Here is a 12,805-nt window from a genome sequence, read left to right as displayed (position 1 = left end):
ACACACACACACACACACACACACACCAGGCAGCTGCAAGGGGAAAAAATGTGGTAATGGGGAGCATGACTCAGAAGGCCTGGCAGGGGCCCGGTGGCCGCTGTGAGCTCACTGCCTCTGCCTCTCCTTCTCCCAGCGCACTGCTGCACCGCCCCTTCCCGAGCAATTAACATCAACTTTGGAGAGGAGGAGCCAGACGGAAGGAGGGGGTTCGGAGGGAGCAGCTGGAAAAGGCATCAGAAAGGAGACAGACACGCAGAAGTCTCAGGCTTTATTAACAAACGGTAAAAAAACAGATGGGCTTGGAAACTCGGTGCTCCCAGCCCCACCCATTCCAGAAGATCTGTCCTTGGGGGTTCCCTGTCACAGACTCTTAACTCTGCCTCTCACTCTCCCCAAATATCCTTCGAGACCTAAAACACACACAACAGGGGTTTTGTAGAACCAGAGGTTTGTTTGTTTTTTCATTGTATACAGACTAGGGGGCAAAGAGTGGACAGGGTGACCGCTAGCGGTCCCTGGGGTTTGCCAAGAAGAGACCCTACTGCACCTGGCAGGTCCACTGCGGGGCATGTGCATCCAGCAACCTCAGTTCTTCACCGAGGGAGGGGATCTAAAGTGCCTGGCACAGAGTAGGTGCTCTTTAGGTGCCGGTTTCATGCCCATCTCCCCAGTGGGCATGGTCTATAATCACAGATCCTTGCTGAATTCTCTAACCATCATATAGCCCATGCAGCCCCAACCTCCCTCTGCCTGGTAACCACAGGCCTCCAATAACCCTGCCAGCCCCCAAGCAGCCACAGCCACTGGGACCACCAGCCGGGCCTGAGGCTCCCCCACACTCCCAGCCCAGGCTCGAGCTCTGGACTCAGCAAAGGCCAGCAGTCTCCTGCCTACGCCCCTGCGACGGTGCCACCGAGAGACCGAGAGGCGGGTGACTCGGGCTCCGTCCCTCACATTGGCACCAGGAGCCAGAGCCAGGACCCCACACACATCGCCGGAGCCGCGGACAGCCACCCAGGGTCCCCCCAGACCGCCTGGCGGAGGCAGAGAGCCCCATCGGGCTCGCAGGCCCAGCTTCAAGGCAGCCACGGCCAGAAACACCGGCAGCAGGAGGGCCAGGGCGAAGGAAGCCAGGACGAAGCGCAAGCCGCTGCTGGCTGCAGCCAGGAGGAGAAGGGCTGGTGGACGTGTCAGAGCGTGGAGGGCCACACGGTTTTCCGTGTCTTTTACACCAGCCTGTGGGTGGGAGTAGGGGCTCAGCCACTCGTTACATTGGACCGCCCGAGGAAGGGTTCCCATGTGGGAAGAGAAGACAGCTGTTGGGGTAGTTCCAGTCTGACCCACTGGGTATGAAGGGCTGAGTGAATGAATGAACCAGGAGGGCCTGGAGCCAATGAGTATGGAGGGCATGCTAGGGTAAAACACCAGACAAGACTTAACAGGATAGGGAAAGTGAGGTCGTGGGCTCTTCGCAGGAGGGTCTGGGGGATGAGAACATCTGTCGTTTGGGGGCTGGTGAGGCCGACTGGCGGTCAGGAGGCCTGAACATCCAGCCCCCACACCCTTCCAGCTGTTTTTTTTTTTTTTTTTTGAAAAATAGCAGCTGAGGTGTTAAGAAGGAACTAGAGATAAGGGACCATTTGAAAACAGTCGAGGCAAAGATATTCCCCCTTGGGAGGTCCCTGAGAGCGCAGGCAGGTGGGCGGGGCAGGTGGAACCCACTTTGAATGAACGTCCCTGAGGAGCTGCGCATGCTCACTAGTGCCCCTGCAGGCCTCTCACCTTCAGCATCTCCAGCACCAGGGGCTTCTCATCTTCCCTCATCTCCCGCACTGACAGGTGGTTGGGGGCCATGGTAGCCCCCAGGCCGCCGCCCCCTCCCCAGAAGGGAGCTGGCGTCGTGCACCTGCTGAAAACAAGTAGGTCTGTGTTAGGTGGGCACCTGAGTCCTCAGAGCCCTGGGAGGAACGGACTGCAGCATTTCCCAGATCACCAAGGACGCTGGAGCACCGCCAAAGAGGGCTGCCACAGTGGCAGGTCAGGCGCCCCTATTATACCCACTGGGGCTCAAAGTCTCCCCGAATCATCCTCCACTCCGGGGAAAGCATTCAGCCATCTGTCTGTAAACTCGTTCCCTCCCCACTCTCCAGGAGCCCGTCTCCTGCAGTGGTCCCCATGCGGCGAGCAGGAACAGGGCCCTGCAAGCACCTCGACGGGGTTGCTCGAATCCCTTGACAGCAAGGGGGGGGAGCAGGGTCAGGAAAGGGTCACCAGCGGAAGTGACGTCCACACTCCCGACTGGAGGCGGGGCCGGCGCCTTAGCAACTGTTGCCAAGTTTCCCCCACCACCGGGCAGGGGTTGGGAGTAATGAGGAAACTGCGAGGGCGAGGCAAGAGCAGTGACCTGCTGGAGGCCGGTGGGAGAACCATAGGGAAGGAGGAAGGGGGTGGGGGACAGAGAGGGTTTCTTACCCGGGCCGGCCTGTGGAGGGTTAGCACAGCTCCTTTCTAGCCGGTCCTTCGTTGCTAAGCGACCTAAGCGACTTCAGGAGGAGGAGGAGCCTTTGCTTGCGAACCTAGTCTCTTTGGCGCCTGGGTCTTCCGGGTAGGAGCGGGAGCAGTACTGAGCATCCCCATCCGCAGGAACCTTTATCTCAACCCGGTGGCACCTGGGTGTCGTTTGGATCAATAATAGCCCTCTACCTACCTTTCCGGTGAGGTAAAGGTGAAACTGACTTACACGAAAGCAGTGGAGAATCTGGAATTTGATCCCTGCTCCTCCCTACTACAGTGACCACAGTGACACGCATCTGCGCGGACGGACGGACACACACACACACTAAAGGATGGGAAAGGACCAGAGAAATAGTTCAGGGAGTAAGAGAGCTTGCCAAAAGAAAATCCACATGGCAGACGCCCACAAAGTCTGCGACCTCCACAGGTGTACCCACCCCACCCCAACCCACCCCACACACAATAAAACTCTTCATTAAAAATTTAAAGGATGGGGGAACTGAGCTGCACCCTGGAGAAGCAGCTAGCCTCCGAGTACAAAGTACGTCATCTCAGAGCCGGTGGCAAGAATGAAGACTTCCAGGTCCTAGGCAGGAGTTATGCCACATGGCTATCCTCTTCCCCCATGAAAACGAAACCAAGAAGAGACTCTGTCTTTATTAGCAAGCCCAGCCAGCGGCCCCCCTTGACTCGGCTGACCCCAGCCCAGCTGAGGAGAACAGTTAGTGCGGCGGGGGGGTGGGAGGGAGTGGAGGGGGTTTGTGGCAGACGGAGGTACTAGTAGGTCTCTTCAAAACGTGTGTACCAACTGGACTGCAGGCAGAGTCTGTACAATCTGGATAGAGGGCAAGCTCTGGGGAGCCATGACCCCCGAGCCAGCCACTGCAGGGACCACTTGTACCATCTGGGAGGTGGGAGCTACGGGCACCCCGACAGGGGCAGAGGCGGGGCCAGGTGTTGGTGGGGCCAGGAGCTGCAGGGTCGCGGCGCCTCCTGCAGCTCTGCTGCTCTCCAGCAGGTCGGTAGTGGGAGCGCTCCGAATGATGAGGAGTTTCTGTCCTGCCGGGGCAGTGGCGGCTGGCTCTGTCAGCCCAGGGGAAAGGGTTTCCACCTCCTGCACACAGAGCCTGGTCTGCTCGCCATCAGCTCCACTCAGCACCAGCACACTCTGCAGCCCTTCATCTGTCTGCAGCGTTTCAAACAGGACATCCTGAACCACACTGGCACTGGCTTCGCTGTCCCCCACCTCCCCAGGCCCAGGGTCGGCGAGCAACTCTTCAGCAGCCCCAGTCTGAACCACCAGCAGATTTGGAGTGTCCGTAGCCACAGCTCCTCCATTAGAACTGGAGACTTGGCCTGCCAGGGGCTGGAGCTGGACCGTGGTCACTTCCTGTGCTGGTTGGAGCTGGACCGTGGCCACTTCTTGTGCAGGCTGGAGTTGGACCGTGGCCACTTCCTGTGCTGGCTGAAGTTGAATCCCACTCACTTCCTGTGACCCTGTCTCCCCAGTCCCTACATTCTGCAGAACAATGAGGCTCTGGCTTCCCCCGCTAGCCCCTGCATTACCCCCTCCCTGCATCCCCAGACCACTTGGGCCTGGAAACCACATTACCCCTGTCCCCTGTCCAGTTTTCCCCACAGCCCGAGGGCCCTGTCTCGCAGCACCATTGCCCATACCCCCAGTATTAGCAGGAGGCAGCAGAATGAGTTTGGGGGGTGGAGGCGGTGGTGGAGGGGTAGGGGGGTGGACACTGCTAGGGATCAGTTGAAGGCCCTGGGCAGTCTGTACCAGGAGAAATGTCTGGGAGTTGGGGATGACTTGGCCTGGGGGTGTAGCCTGAGCTGTGGTCCCAGCTACTTCAAGGGAAAGTGTGGCCTGTAGGTTGGGGAGGACATGAACATCTTGGGCGGCCAGTGGAGCTGGAGCTGCGGCCAATGGGGCAGGGGGCTGTGGAGCAGTAGTGGTGCCCGAGGCTGCTGTGGCTGGGGTGTGCGTCCTCAGATGCCGCTGCAGATAGGCAGCCATGACAAAGCCACGGCCGCAAATGGGGCAGGCAAAAGGGCGCTCAGCAGAATGGGTGCGCTGGTGCAGCAACAGGTTGGAAGAGTGGGTGAAGGTCTTGGGGCAGAGTGGGCAGCGGAAGGGTCGCTCGCCCGTGTGCACGCGTTGATGCTGCCGCAGGTTAGAGGTCTGTGCAAAGCTCTTGCCACACACGCTACAGGAGTGCGGCCGCTCGCCAGTGTGCACGTGTCGGTGGCGCCGCAGGCACGATGTGTTCCGGAATGCTTTGCCACATTCGCTGCAGGCATAGGGCCGCTCACCTGAGTGCAGTCGCAGGTGGTACTGGTAGTGGGACGACCACTTGAAAGTGAGGCCACACTGACCACAGGTGAAGGCTCGAAGGCCCGTGTGCACGCGCTGGTGGATGGCCAGCAGAGAGGAACGCTTAAAGGCTTTGCCGCACTCCCCGCACTGGTAGGGCCGCTCGCCCGTGTGATCCCGCAAGTGGTAGCGCAGCCCGGAAGAACCCTTGAAGGCCTTGCCACACTCGGCGCATTTGTATGGCCTCTCTGCAGAAACAGGGGCAGGCGGGGGTGGAGGTGGAGCAGGAGTGGCTGGGGCTAGAGGTTCCTGGGGACAGGTGACCTCAGCAGCCTCAGCCTGAGGGGGCGGGCGTCCAGCGGCCGCCTCCTCCACATGGCACTGCTGGTGAGCCAAAAGGCTGGCCAGCTGTGGGAAGGCGCCATCACAGCTGCCGCAGCGAAAGGCCTGCCCACTGGCTGCGCCATGGCTGTGCTGGTGGCGGGACAGGCCAGCCACGGTCCGGAAGGACTTCCCGCAAGGAAGGCAAGCAAAGTTCGGGGACCCTGCAGTGGCAGGCGGGGACTGTGGCAGAGGGGGGTCGGCCTGGGGCATTTCAGCAGGCGCATCCTGGGGCTGGGCGGCCACGGCGGGACCCGGACAGGGCTGGTGCTCCAAGAGCATCTCCTCGCTGCTGAAGCCCTGCTCACAGCCATCGCAGCGGTACACCAGCTCCACGGTGGTCTCCGCAGCAGCCAGAAAGAGCTCAGGCACCACGGGTGGGGGTGGAGGGGGCGGGGCTTGGGGTGCAGGTGGGCTGCGGGGCTGCAGGTAGGCATCAGAGACCAGGACCTTGGTGCTGGCTCTGCTGGTCTCGCCAGCAGGGGTGGGGATGGAGCCAGGGGCGGGGCTGTGGGTGCGGTGGTGCAGCAGCAAGTTGGAGGAGTGTGTGAAGGTCTTGGGGCAGAGCTGACAGCGAAATGGACGCTCCCCTGTGTGTACCCGCTGGTGCTGGCGCAGATTGGTACTCTGTGTGAAGCTTTTGCCGCAAATGCCACAGGTGTAAGGGCGTTCCCCGGTGTGCACATGCCGGTGGCGCCGCAAGCTGGACGAGTTCTTGAAAGCCTTGGGGCAGTCTGGGCATGGGTAGGGCCGCTCGCCAGTATGCTGTCGCAGGTGGTACTGGTAGTGGGATGACCACTTGAAGGCCAGGCCACACTGGCCACAGGTGAAGGCTCGCAGGCCCGTGTGAACACTGCGGTGGATTTGCAGCAGGGAGGAGCGCTTGAAGGCTTTGGGACAGTCTGGGCACTGATACGGCCGCTCGCCTGTGTGGCCCCGCTGGTGGTAGAGGAGGGCTGAGGAACCCTTGAAGGCTTTGGGGCAGTCCGGGCACTTATAAGGCCGTTCGCCCGTGTGCGTGCGCTGATGGTGCAGGAGCCGAGATGACCACCGGAAGGACTTACCGCACTCCCCGCACTCATACTGAGCAGCGGGGGTGGGTGCTGGGGCAGTGGGGCCTGGCTTTTCCTCGGTTCCCTCGGTGGTGGAAGCTGGTGCCATGTCCACGTGGGAGCTGGCCATCACACCTGGTGGGAGGATTCTGATCAGAGTGGGCTAGCACTGGCCCTCATCACCTCTCCAAGGAACGGGGCAGCCTGCCTCCCTATGTCACCCACACTGTAGGGGTTCTTCCTTAGGGTTAGAGCTTCCAACAGCCTAGGCTTAACACACAGTATCACACACAGACTATGAGAAATAATGGAGTACCGGGGATGGTGGGCTGCAGATAGAGCACGGCCTTCAGGACACTTGTTCCCTGGACGGCAGTGCCTTCGAAGCCTCTGGCTTTGCTTCCTGCTCTGGTTTGAAGACTTGCCCCTACCTTTTCCCACCTCAACAGTTGTTCCCCCATCACACCCTAAACAGTTTAACTCAGTGACCAGAACCTCTCCCTCCCACTGCCCCTCCCCTCTGTCTTGGGTCCCCAAAATCTTCCATGTCGCCATCACTACTGTGACCTCCTCCCATCACGCCATCACTTCCGGTGTCACCTGGCCTCCGTGCACTCACTCCCAGGTACACCCCGGCTTTGGCCTGCCTGTTTCACTGTTCCTACACTCATGTGCACATTCTGGACACTGCCCATGCTCTCAGCTCACACTGCACTATCTGGTCCCTGCTCCTCAAAGGTGACCTTGCACCATCATTCACCACAGTGACTGGGAAGAGAAAAGGTGTCAGAACACATCTCGTGCTCCACGAGTGCTCTTCCCACTCAGGGGGCAGCCTGCGATGCCTGGAGACACTCACTGTTGCTTGTCTACCAAGTGCAGGGGACAGAGGTGCTTCTCCACACCCTACAGTGCACAGGATGAACCCCACAAAGATCCAGGCTAAAACAGCAGCAACACAAGGCTGAGGAACTTAGGATCCCCCCACACATGCTGCCCTGTGCCACGGCCTCTGACCTCCTGTGGCATCCTCCAGGTTTTCAGCAGCACACACAAAAAGTGACAGCCCCTCAACCTGTTCTTCCCTCGGTCACCTGTCGTCCCCAGCCCTTGCTGCTCAGATTTTCCTTAGGCACATCTTCCTAGCTTCAGGAGGCTGCCGCTCCTTCCTGTCACATCTCAGCCTCTGGGCTGGATCCTTCTAAACCTGGAGGTTGAGTTAGAGCACAGTCAAGAACTGCTCTTTCGCCGGGCGGTGGTGGCACACGCCTTTAATCCCAGCACTCGGGAGGCAGAGGCAGGCGGATCTCTGTGAGTTCGAGGCCAGCCTGGTCTACAAGAGCTAGTTCCAGGACAGACTCCAAAGCCACAGAGAAACCCTGTCTCGAAAAACCAAAAAAAAAAAAAAAAAAAGAACTGCTCTTTCTATCTACCCCCCTCTCTCTGGAAGCCCTCACCCCCTCTTAGGATTCCACAATCTATAAATAAAGGACCCCAAAACTACAGCTCCTGAAGACTCTCCTTTGCTACCCATGCTTGCTGCACTGTGCCTGAAACACCTTGCATTTAACCAAAATCTAACTCCAGGTTATTTTTTTCCTTCTATGCCCTGTTATCAAGTATTTAAAAGTAGGGCTGAGATGTGGCTCAGCTGATGGAGTGAGCGCCTGTCCATCACACACCAACCCAGGCCTGAACCCAGCACTGCACACACTGCGCTGAGATGTGGCTCAGCTGATGGAGTGCCTGTCCATCACACACCAACCCAGGCCTGAACCCAGCACTGCACACACTGCGCTGAGATGTGGCTCAGCTGATGGAGTGCCTGTCCATCACACACCAACCCCAGGCCTGAACCCAGCACCGCACACCCTGGGCTGAGATGTAGCTCAGCTGATGATGGAGTGCCTGTCCATCACACCAACCCTAGGCCTGAACCCAGCACTGCACACCCTAGGAGGATAAGGGGTGGGGGCAGCCTAGGTAGCAGTCACGCCTGTATGAGAAGAGGACGAACCTCTTACAGCAGCCTGCTGGATGTTCAAGACTGGTGGCCTTTCTCCCCTTTTGCTGGCCTCCTGTCCCTCTAGCCTCAAGCAGGCAGGGAGAGTGACCCCATCTTGGGGCTCCCACCTAGTACACCTTCTTTCCACCATCCACAATTCACTCTGTCACCCATGTCTGCACTAAAATTACCTCAGAGATGCCTCCTCAGACCACCCTCCTTAAGCCCCTTCAGCACTCCCTTGCTCTCTCTGTATACTCGGTTTGCTCCATTCCTCTCAGGGCCCATCAGCTAAGTGCTACCCAGCCAGAATGTCCCAACCTCAGCAGCACAGAGATTTGAGGATGGGGCATTCTTTGTCAGAGGGGCCGGCTCATACATTGTTGGGTGTTTGGCAGGATTCCTGACCTGTCAACCTGATGGATGCCACTGGCAACAAAAAACGGTACCAGCTTGATCCTGCCCTAGTAAACCCTCCAGTCACTGCTACAGTGCCCCCCCAAGACATTTAGCCTTCTTGCTGCCACTTTTATTCTGTCTAATGCTCGCACCATGTAAACAGGGAGCCCTTTCTTGTTCACGGTTGCATCCCAGCACCTACCAGAGCATCAGCTGAGTGCATGCTCAGTAATTATAGTCCAAGTGAACTAGGCATTCCCTTTAGACAAGCTATGGAGGATTTCTGCATTTAAAGGATGGGCAACAGGCTATGAAAGATTTCTTTTTTAAAGGATGGGTGTCTCTTTTGCCAAGTAAGCCACCAATGAGGTTAAGCTCCCATGTGCCTTTGAGAGGTCAGACTGCATCTTTTAACACGAGATGCCCAAAGAAATAGGAACCCATCTTAGCAGTAAGAGTCCCCTTTAAAAGGCTGGGCTTTGATACTCCTGGGGCCTGGGATGTAGCTCGGTTGTTAGTTAATGACTGACATGCATGAAGCTCCGGATTCTATTCTCAGTACAGCAGAAAAAACCAGGCCTGGTGGCACAGGCCTGTAATCCCAGCACATAGAAGGTGGAGGGAGGCAGGAGAATCATAAATTCAATGTCATCCTCGGCTATACAGTGAGTCTGAGGACATCCTGAGCTACATGAGACTTGTCTGGAAAAAAATAATAAAGGTTAAATGCCCATCTCTATCTTTGTTCAGATATTCTAGGGACCAGCAGGATTACAAAATTTTTCCTTCAATGTCTGGGAAACTGTCACCCTCTTTTAAGAGAAAGGGGGCGGGGGGAGACAGGAAGCTTTGCAAAAATGCATAGCTAAACCCAGTGCCCTTCTCCTTTAAGAGGGCGGGGCCGATCGAAACAGATTAACTATCGGAGGCAAGTAGCCACCTTCCCTTTAAGATACCCCTTCCGGTTTCCCGCTCGCCGTTGCCCAAACGACTCCGCCCTCCGGCCCTTCCCCCCTACCGCGACCTCGGGTCTCTCACCTGTGGCCCCGGCCTGGGAGGGGAATCAAGGAGAACCCCAGGGCCTTCCCGCGGGGGCTGACGGGAAGCGGGGCCCGGCACAGCGCTGCGGGAGCCGCGGCCCGGGAGGGGCGGGGGCGCGCTCCCTCCCCACGGCCCCCGGCGCGAGGCACTCAACCTTTATCGGCGGCCTCTCGCGCACACAAACCCCGCCGCCGCCGCCGTACGTCATGACGCAACGCGCCGCTCCCTGCCCGACCCCACCCCCCGCTGGGGTGCTCCAGGTGCTGCGTGATTCCTGGGGTCCTGGAGTGAGGTGTGTGTGGGTCTAGGTCTGGATTCCGTCCTCCTGGAGAGGAGTTCCTCGGACGGGGGAAACTGAGGCATGCAACCTTCCTGCATGGCCTGGGTCTCGCGGGGAGTTTGAAGTACCCCCTGCAAACCTGCCTTTTTCCTCCTGTTCGCTGGCATCCACGGTGTGGATCACGCAGGCTTTCTCAGTCAGGGCAAGGATGACTTAGGACAGATTATTTTGTTTTATTTATTTATCTATCTATTTATTTATTTATTTATTTTGTGAGGCCACGGGTTCATGTAGGTTGCCCAGTATGCAGCCCAGACTGGCCTTGAATTCATAATCCTCATGTCTCCACCTCCCCAGAGCTGGGATTACAAGTGTGATCCTGCATACTCACTTGAGATGAGTTTGGGCTTTGCTTGCTGGTTTTTCGTGGGAGCTTCTTGTGCATTGTAGTGTGGTCACCCGGAGCACCCGTCAATGCCCAATAGTTACCGCGCGCGCGCTCACACACACACACACACACACACACACAATCACAGCACCAGTTCCTTAAAACGCTCCAGAAAACCACTAGGTCAAAGCCAATGCCTCAAGCCAAACACTCTGGGACTTCGAAGCTCACACCCACACACCACCAGCTCCATGCTGGACTTGATTTCCTAATCCTGCCTCTATCTCTCAAGTGCTGGGATTGCAAGGGTGCACCACCGCAATGGACTTCTACAGGCTTTTCTCTATGTTTATTCAAAAGATACTTTTATCACTAACTCACGTCTGCCTAGCTCTTACTGGAGGTATCCATGATAACCAGGGTCCTCTTGTCAGTAGCAAGGGGACAGACCTAGTTCCACACAAGGCCAGCCTGGTTGACAAAGCAAGTTCCAGAACAGCAGGGTTGCACAGAGAAACCCTATCTTGAAAAAGAAAAGGAAGAAAGGAAGGAAGGAAGGACAGAAAGAAAAAGAAAGGAAAGGAAGAACTCAGAAGAAAGACGCATCCAATGTAGACATGAGCTTCCCAAGGGAGAGTCGGGGGATAAGATGCACTCAAGTGTAAGGACAGGCTCCTAACTGCCTTAGCATTAGCCACAAGGCCATTTCTTATTGACTCTCAGGTTACATCTCAAGAGGTTGCTAAGAAAGGACTCTTAATTCCTGGGCAAGGGGAGCAGATTCTTTAAGATTTGTTTGTTTGTTTGTTTTTTAAATATTTATTTATTTATTATGTATACAATATTCTGTCTGTGTGTATGCCTGCAGGCCAGAAGAGGGCACCAGACCCCATTACAGATGGTTGTGAGCCACCATGTGGTTGCTGGGAATTGAACTCAGGACCTTTGGAAGAGCAGGCAATGCTCTTAACCTCTGAGCCATCTCTCCAGCCCCCAAGATTTGTTTGTTTTTAAATTTATTTATTTATTTATTTATTTTCTGTGTATGTGCAAGTGTCTACATATATGTCTGTGCACCACATGTGGGCCTGGTGTCTGAGGAAGCCGAAAGAGTGTCAGATCCTCGGGAGCTAGAGCAACAAGCAGTTGCAAGCTGTCTGGTGTGGTCACAAGGAACTGCAACCCTGCTCTGTAAAACCAGCTATTGCTCTTAACTGCCGAGCCATCTCTCCAGCCCTGCATTAGCCGTCTTAACTAAAAGAACGACACGCAGAGGGCTGGTGAGACAACGTGGCAGGTACGGCCTTTTGCCGCCCAGTCTAATGACTGAGGTCTAATCACAGCCATCGGGTGGAAGGAGAGAACCAGCTCCCACAAATAGTCCTCTGACTTGAGCCCATGTTGTGTGGCATACACATGCTTGTACACACAAATGAAATAAGGAGATAAATGTAATTTAATTTTTCCCTTTTATTTCTTTAGAGTGTGTGTGCGCATGTATACCATGATAGTCTTGGCAGAAAAACACTTTTCTTAGTACAGTTCTTGCCTTTCATCCTCTCAGGGACTGAATTTAGGTGTTTAGACCTTTACCCAATGAGCCATGCAGATGACCATTAATTTAAAAAAAAATTAAGAGGACTGGAAAGGTGACTTGGTGTTTAAGAGCACTAGGTGCTGCTCCAGAGAATCTGCTTTGATTCCCAGCACCCACACGATGGCTCACATTGTCTGTAACTCCAGTTCCAAGGGACCTGTTGCCCTCTTCTGACCTCCAGAGACACCAGGCACATGGGCACAGACATAAATGGAAGCAAAGCAACTATACACACAAAAATAGATATATTTTTAAGTTCAAAGGCTCTCCCAAGATTCAAGGCAGTCCCTTAGCTGTGAGCCCCTGAAAAGTAAAAAGCAAGTTCCATGATTCTGATATACAAGGACAGAGTAAGCACTCCCGTTCCAATTGGAGAGCTGGAAAGATTGCAAAAAGAGACTGGACCAAAGCAAAACCCAAACCCAACAGGGCAGACATTAAATCCTGTACCTCCACCGGCAGCATGGGACACGTCATATCATGTGGGCATTGGTGCGGCATACATGGCCTCAGTCTAAGCACGTTCCTCCCAGACCACTTTCTTTACCCAATGGTCTACGCTCGTGCTGTCTTCAACATCCTCGGGCTTCCGGCACCACTTAAACTTCACTCCATGCGTTGTTCATGCCAGGTCTTCCTGGGAAGAGCCTGCCCTGCTCCATTGTCTAGTCTTCTGGGCTTCTCTCTCCCACCTTAGTGCAAGCTCCCATAACCTAATAATTCTTTTTGTTTGTTTGTTTGCGTGGTTTTCAAGACAGGGTTTCTCTGTGTAACAGCCCTGGCTGTCCCGGAACACTTACTTTGTAGACCAGGCTGGCCTTG

At 55.9% G+C, this 12,805-nt stretch overlaps 2 protein-coding genes across 4 annotated transcripts; both read right to left on the bottom strand.

Moving 5' to 3' along the window:
* Positions 1-256: 256 nt before the first annotated feature.
* On the bottom strand, positions 257-2,940 carry Nat14 (N-acetyltransferase 14 (putative)). Of its 3 annotated transcripts, none has more exons than XM_038339686.1 (3): positions 2,476-2,940; positions 1,786-1,912; positions 257-1,239 (listed from the first exon to the last, which is right to left on the bottom strand). In XM_038339686.1, exons 2-3 carry the CDS (start codon positions 1,855-1,857, stop codon positions 691-693), a joined length of 621 nt encoding a protein of 206 aa, XP_038195614.1. In that variant the 5' UTR covers positions 1,858-1,912; positions 2,476-2,940; the 3' UTR covers positions 257-690. The 3 variants fall into 3 exon arrangements, with proteins under 3 accessions (XP_038195614.1, XP_038195616.1, XP_038195615.1); XM_038339688.1 differs by having other exon boundaries at positions 1,786-1,909; XM_038339687.1 differs by lacking the exon at positions 2,476-2,940 and adding an exon at positions 2,061-2,462.
* A 219-nt stretch (positions 2,941-3,159) lies between these two features.
* Positions 3,160-9,916, bottom strand: Znf628 (zinc finger protein 628). The gene is made up of 2 exons (XM_038339300.1): positions 9,716-9,916; positions 3,160-6,408 (listed from the first exon to the last, which is right to left on the bottom strand). Exon 2 carries the CDS (start codon positions 6,401-6,403, stop codon positions 3,308-3,310), a length of 3,096 nt encoding a protein of 1,031 aa, XP_038195228.1. The 5' UTR covers positions 6,404-6,408; positions 9,716-9,916; the 3' UTR covers positions 3,160-3,307.
* Positions 9,917-12,805: the final 2,889 nt, after the last annotated feature.

This window comes from Arvicola amphibius, chromosome 8 (genome assembly GCF_903992535.2).
Source record: "Arvicola amphibius chromosome 8, mArvAmp1.2, whole genome shotgun sequence".
NCBI classification, from domain to species: domain Eukaryota; kingdom Metazoa; phylum Chordata; class Mammalia; order Rodentia; family Cricetidae; genus Arvicola; species Arvicola amphibius.
The sequence above is the reverse complement of the archived record's forward strand: the minus strand, read 5'-3'. Positions and strand labels throughout refer to the sequence as shown.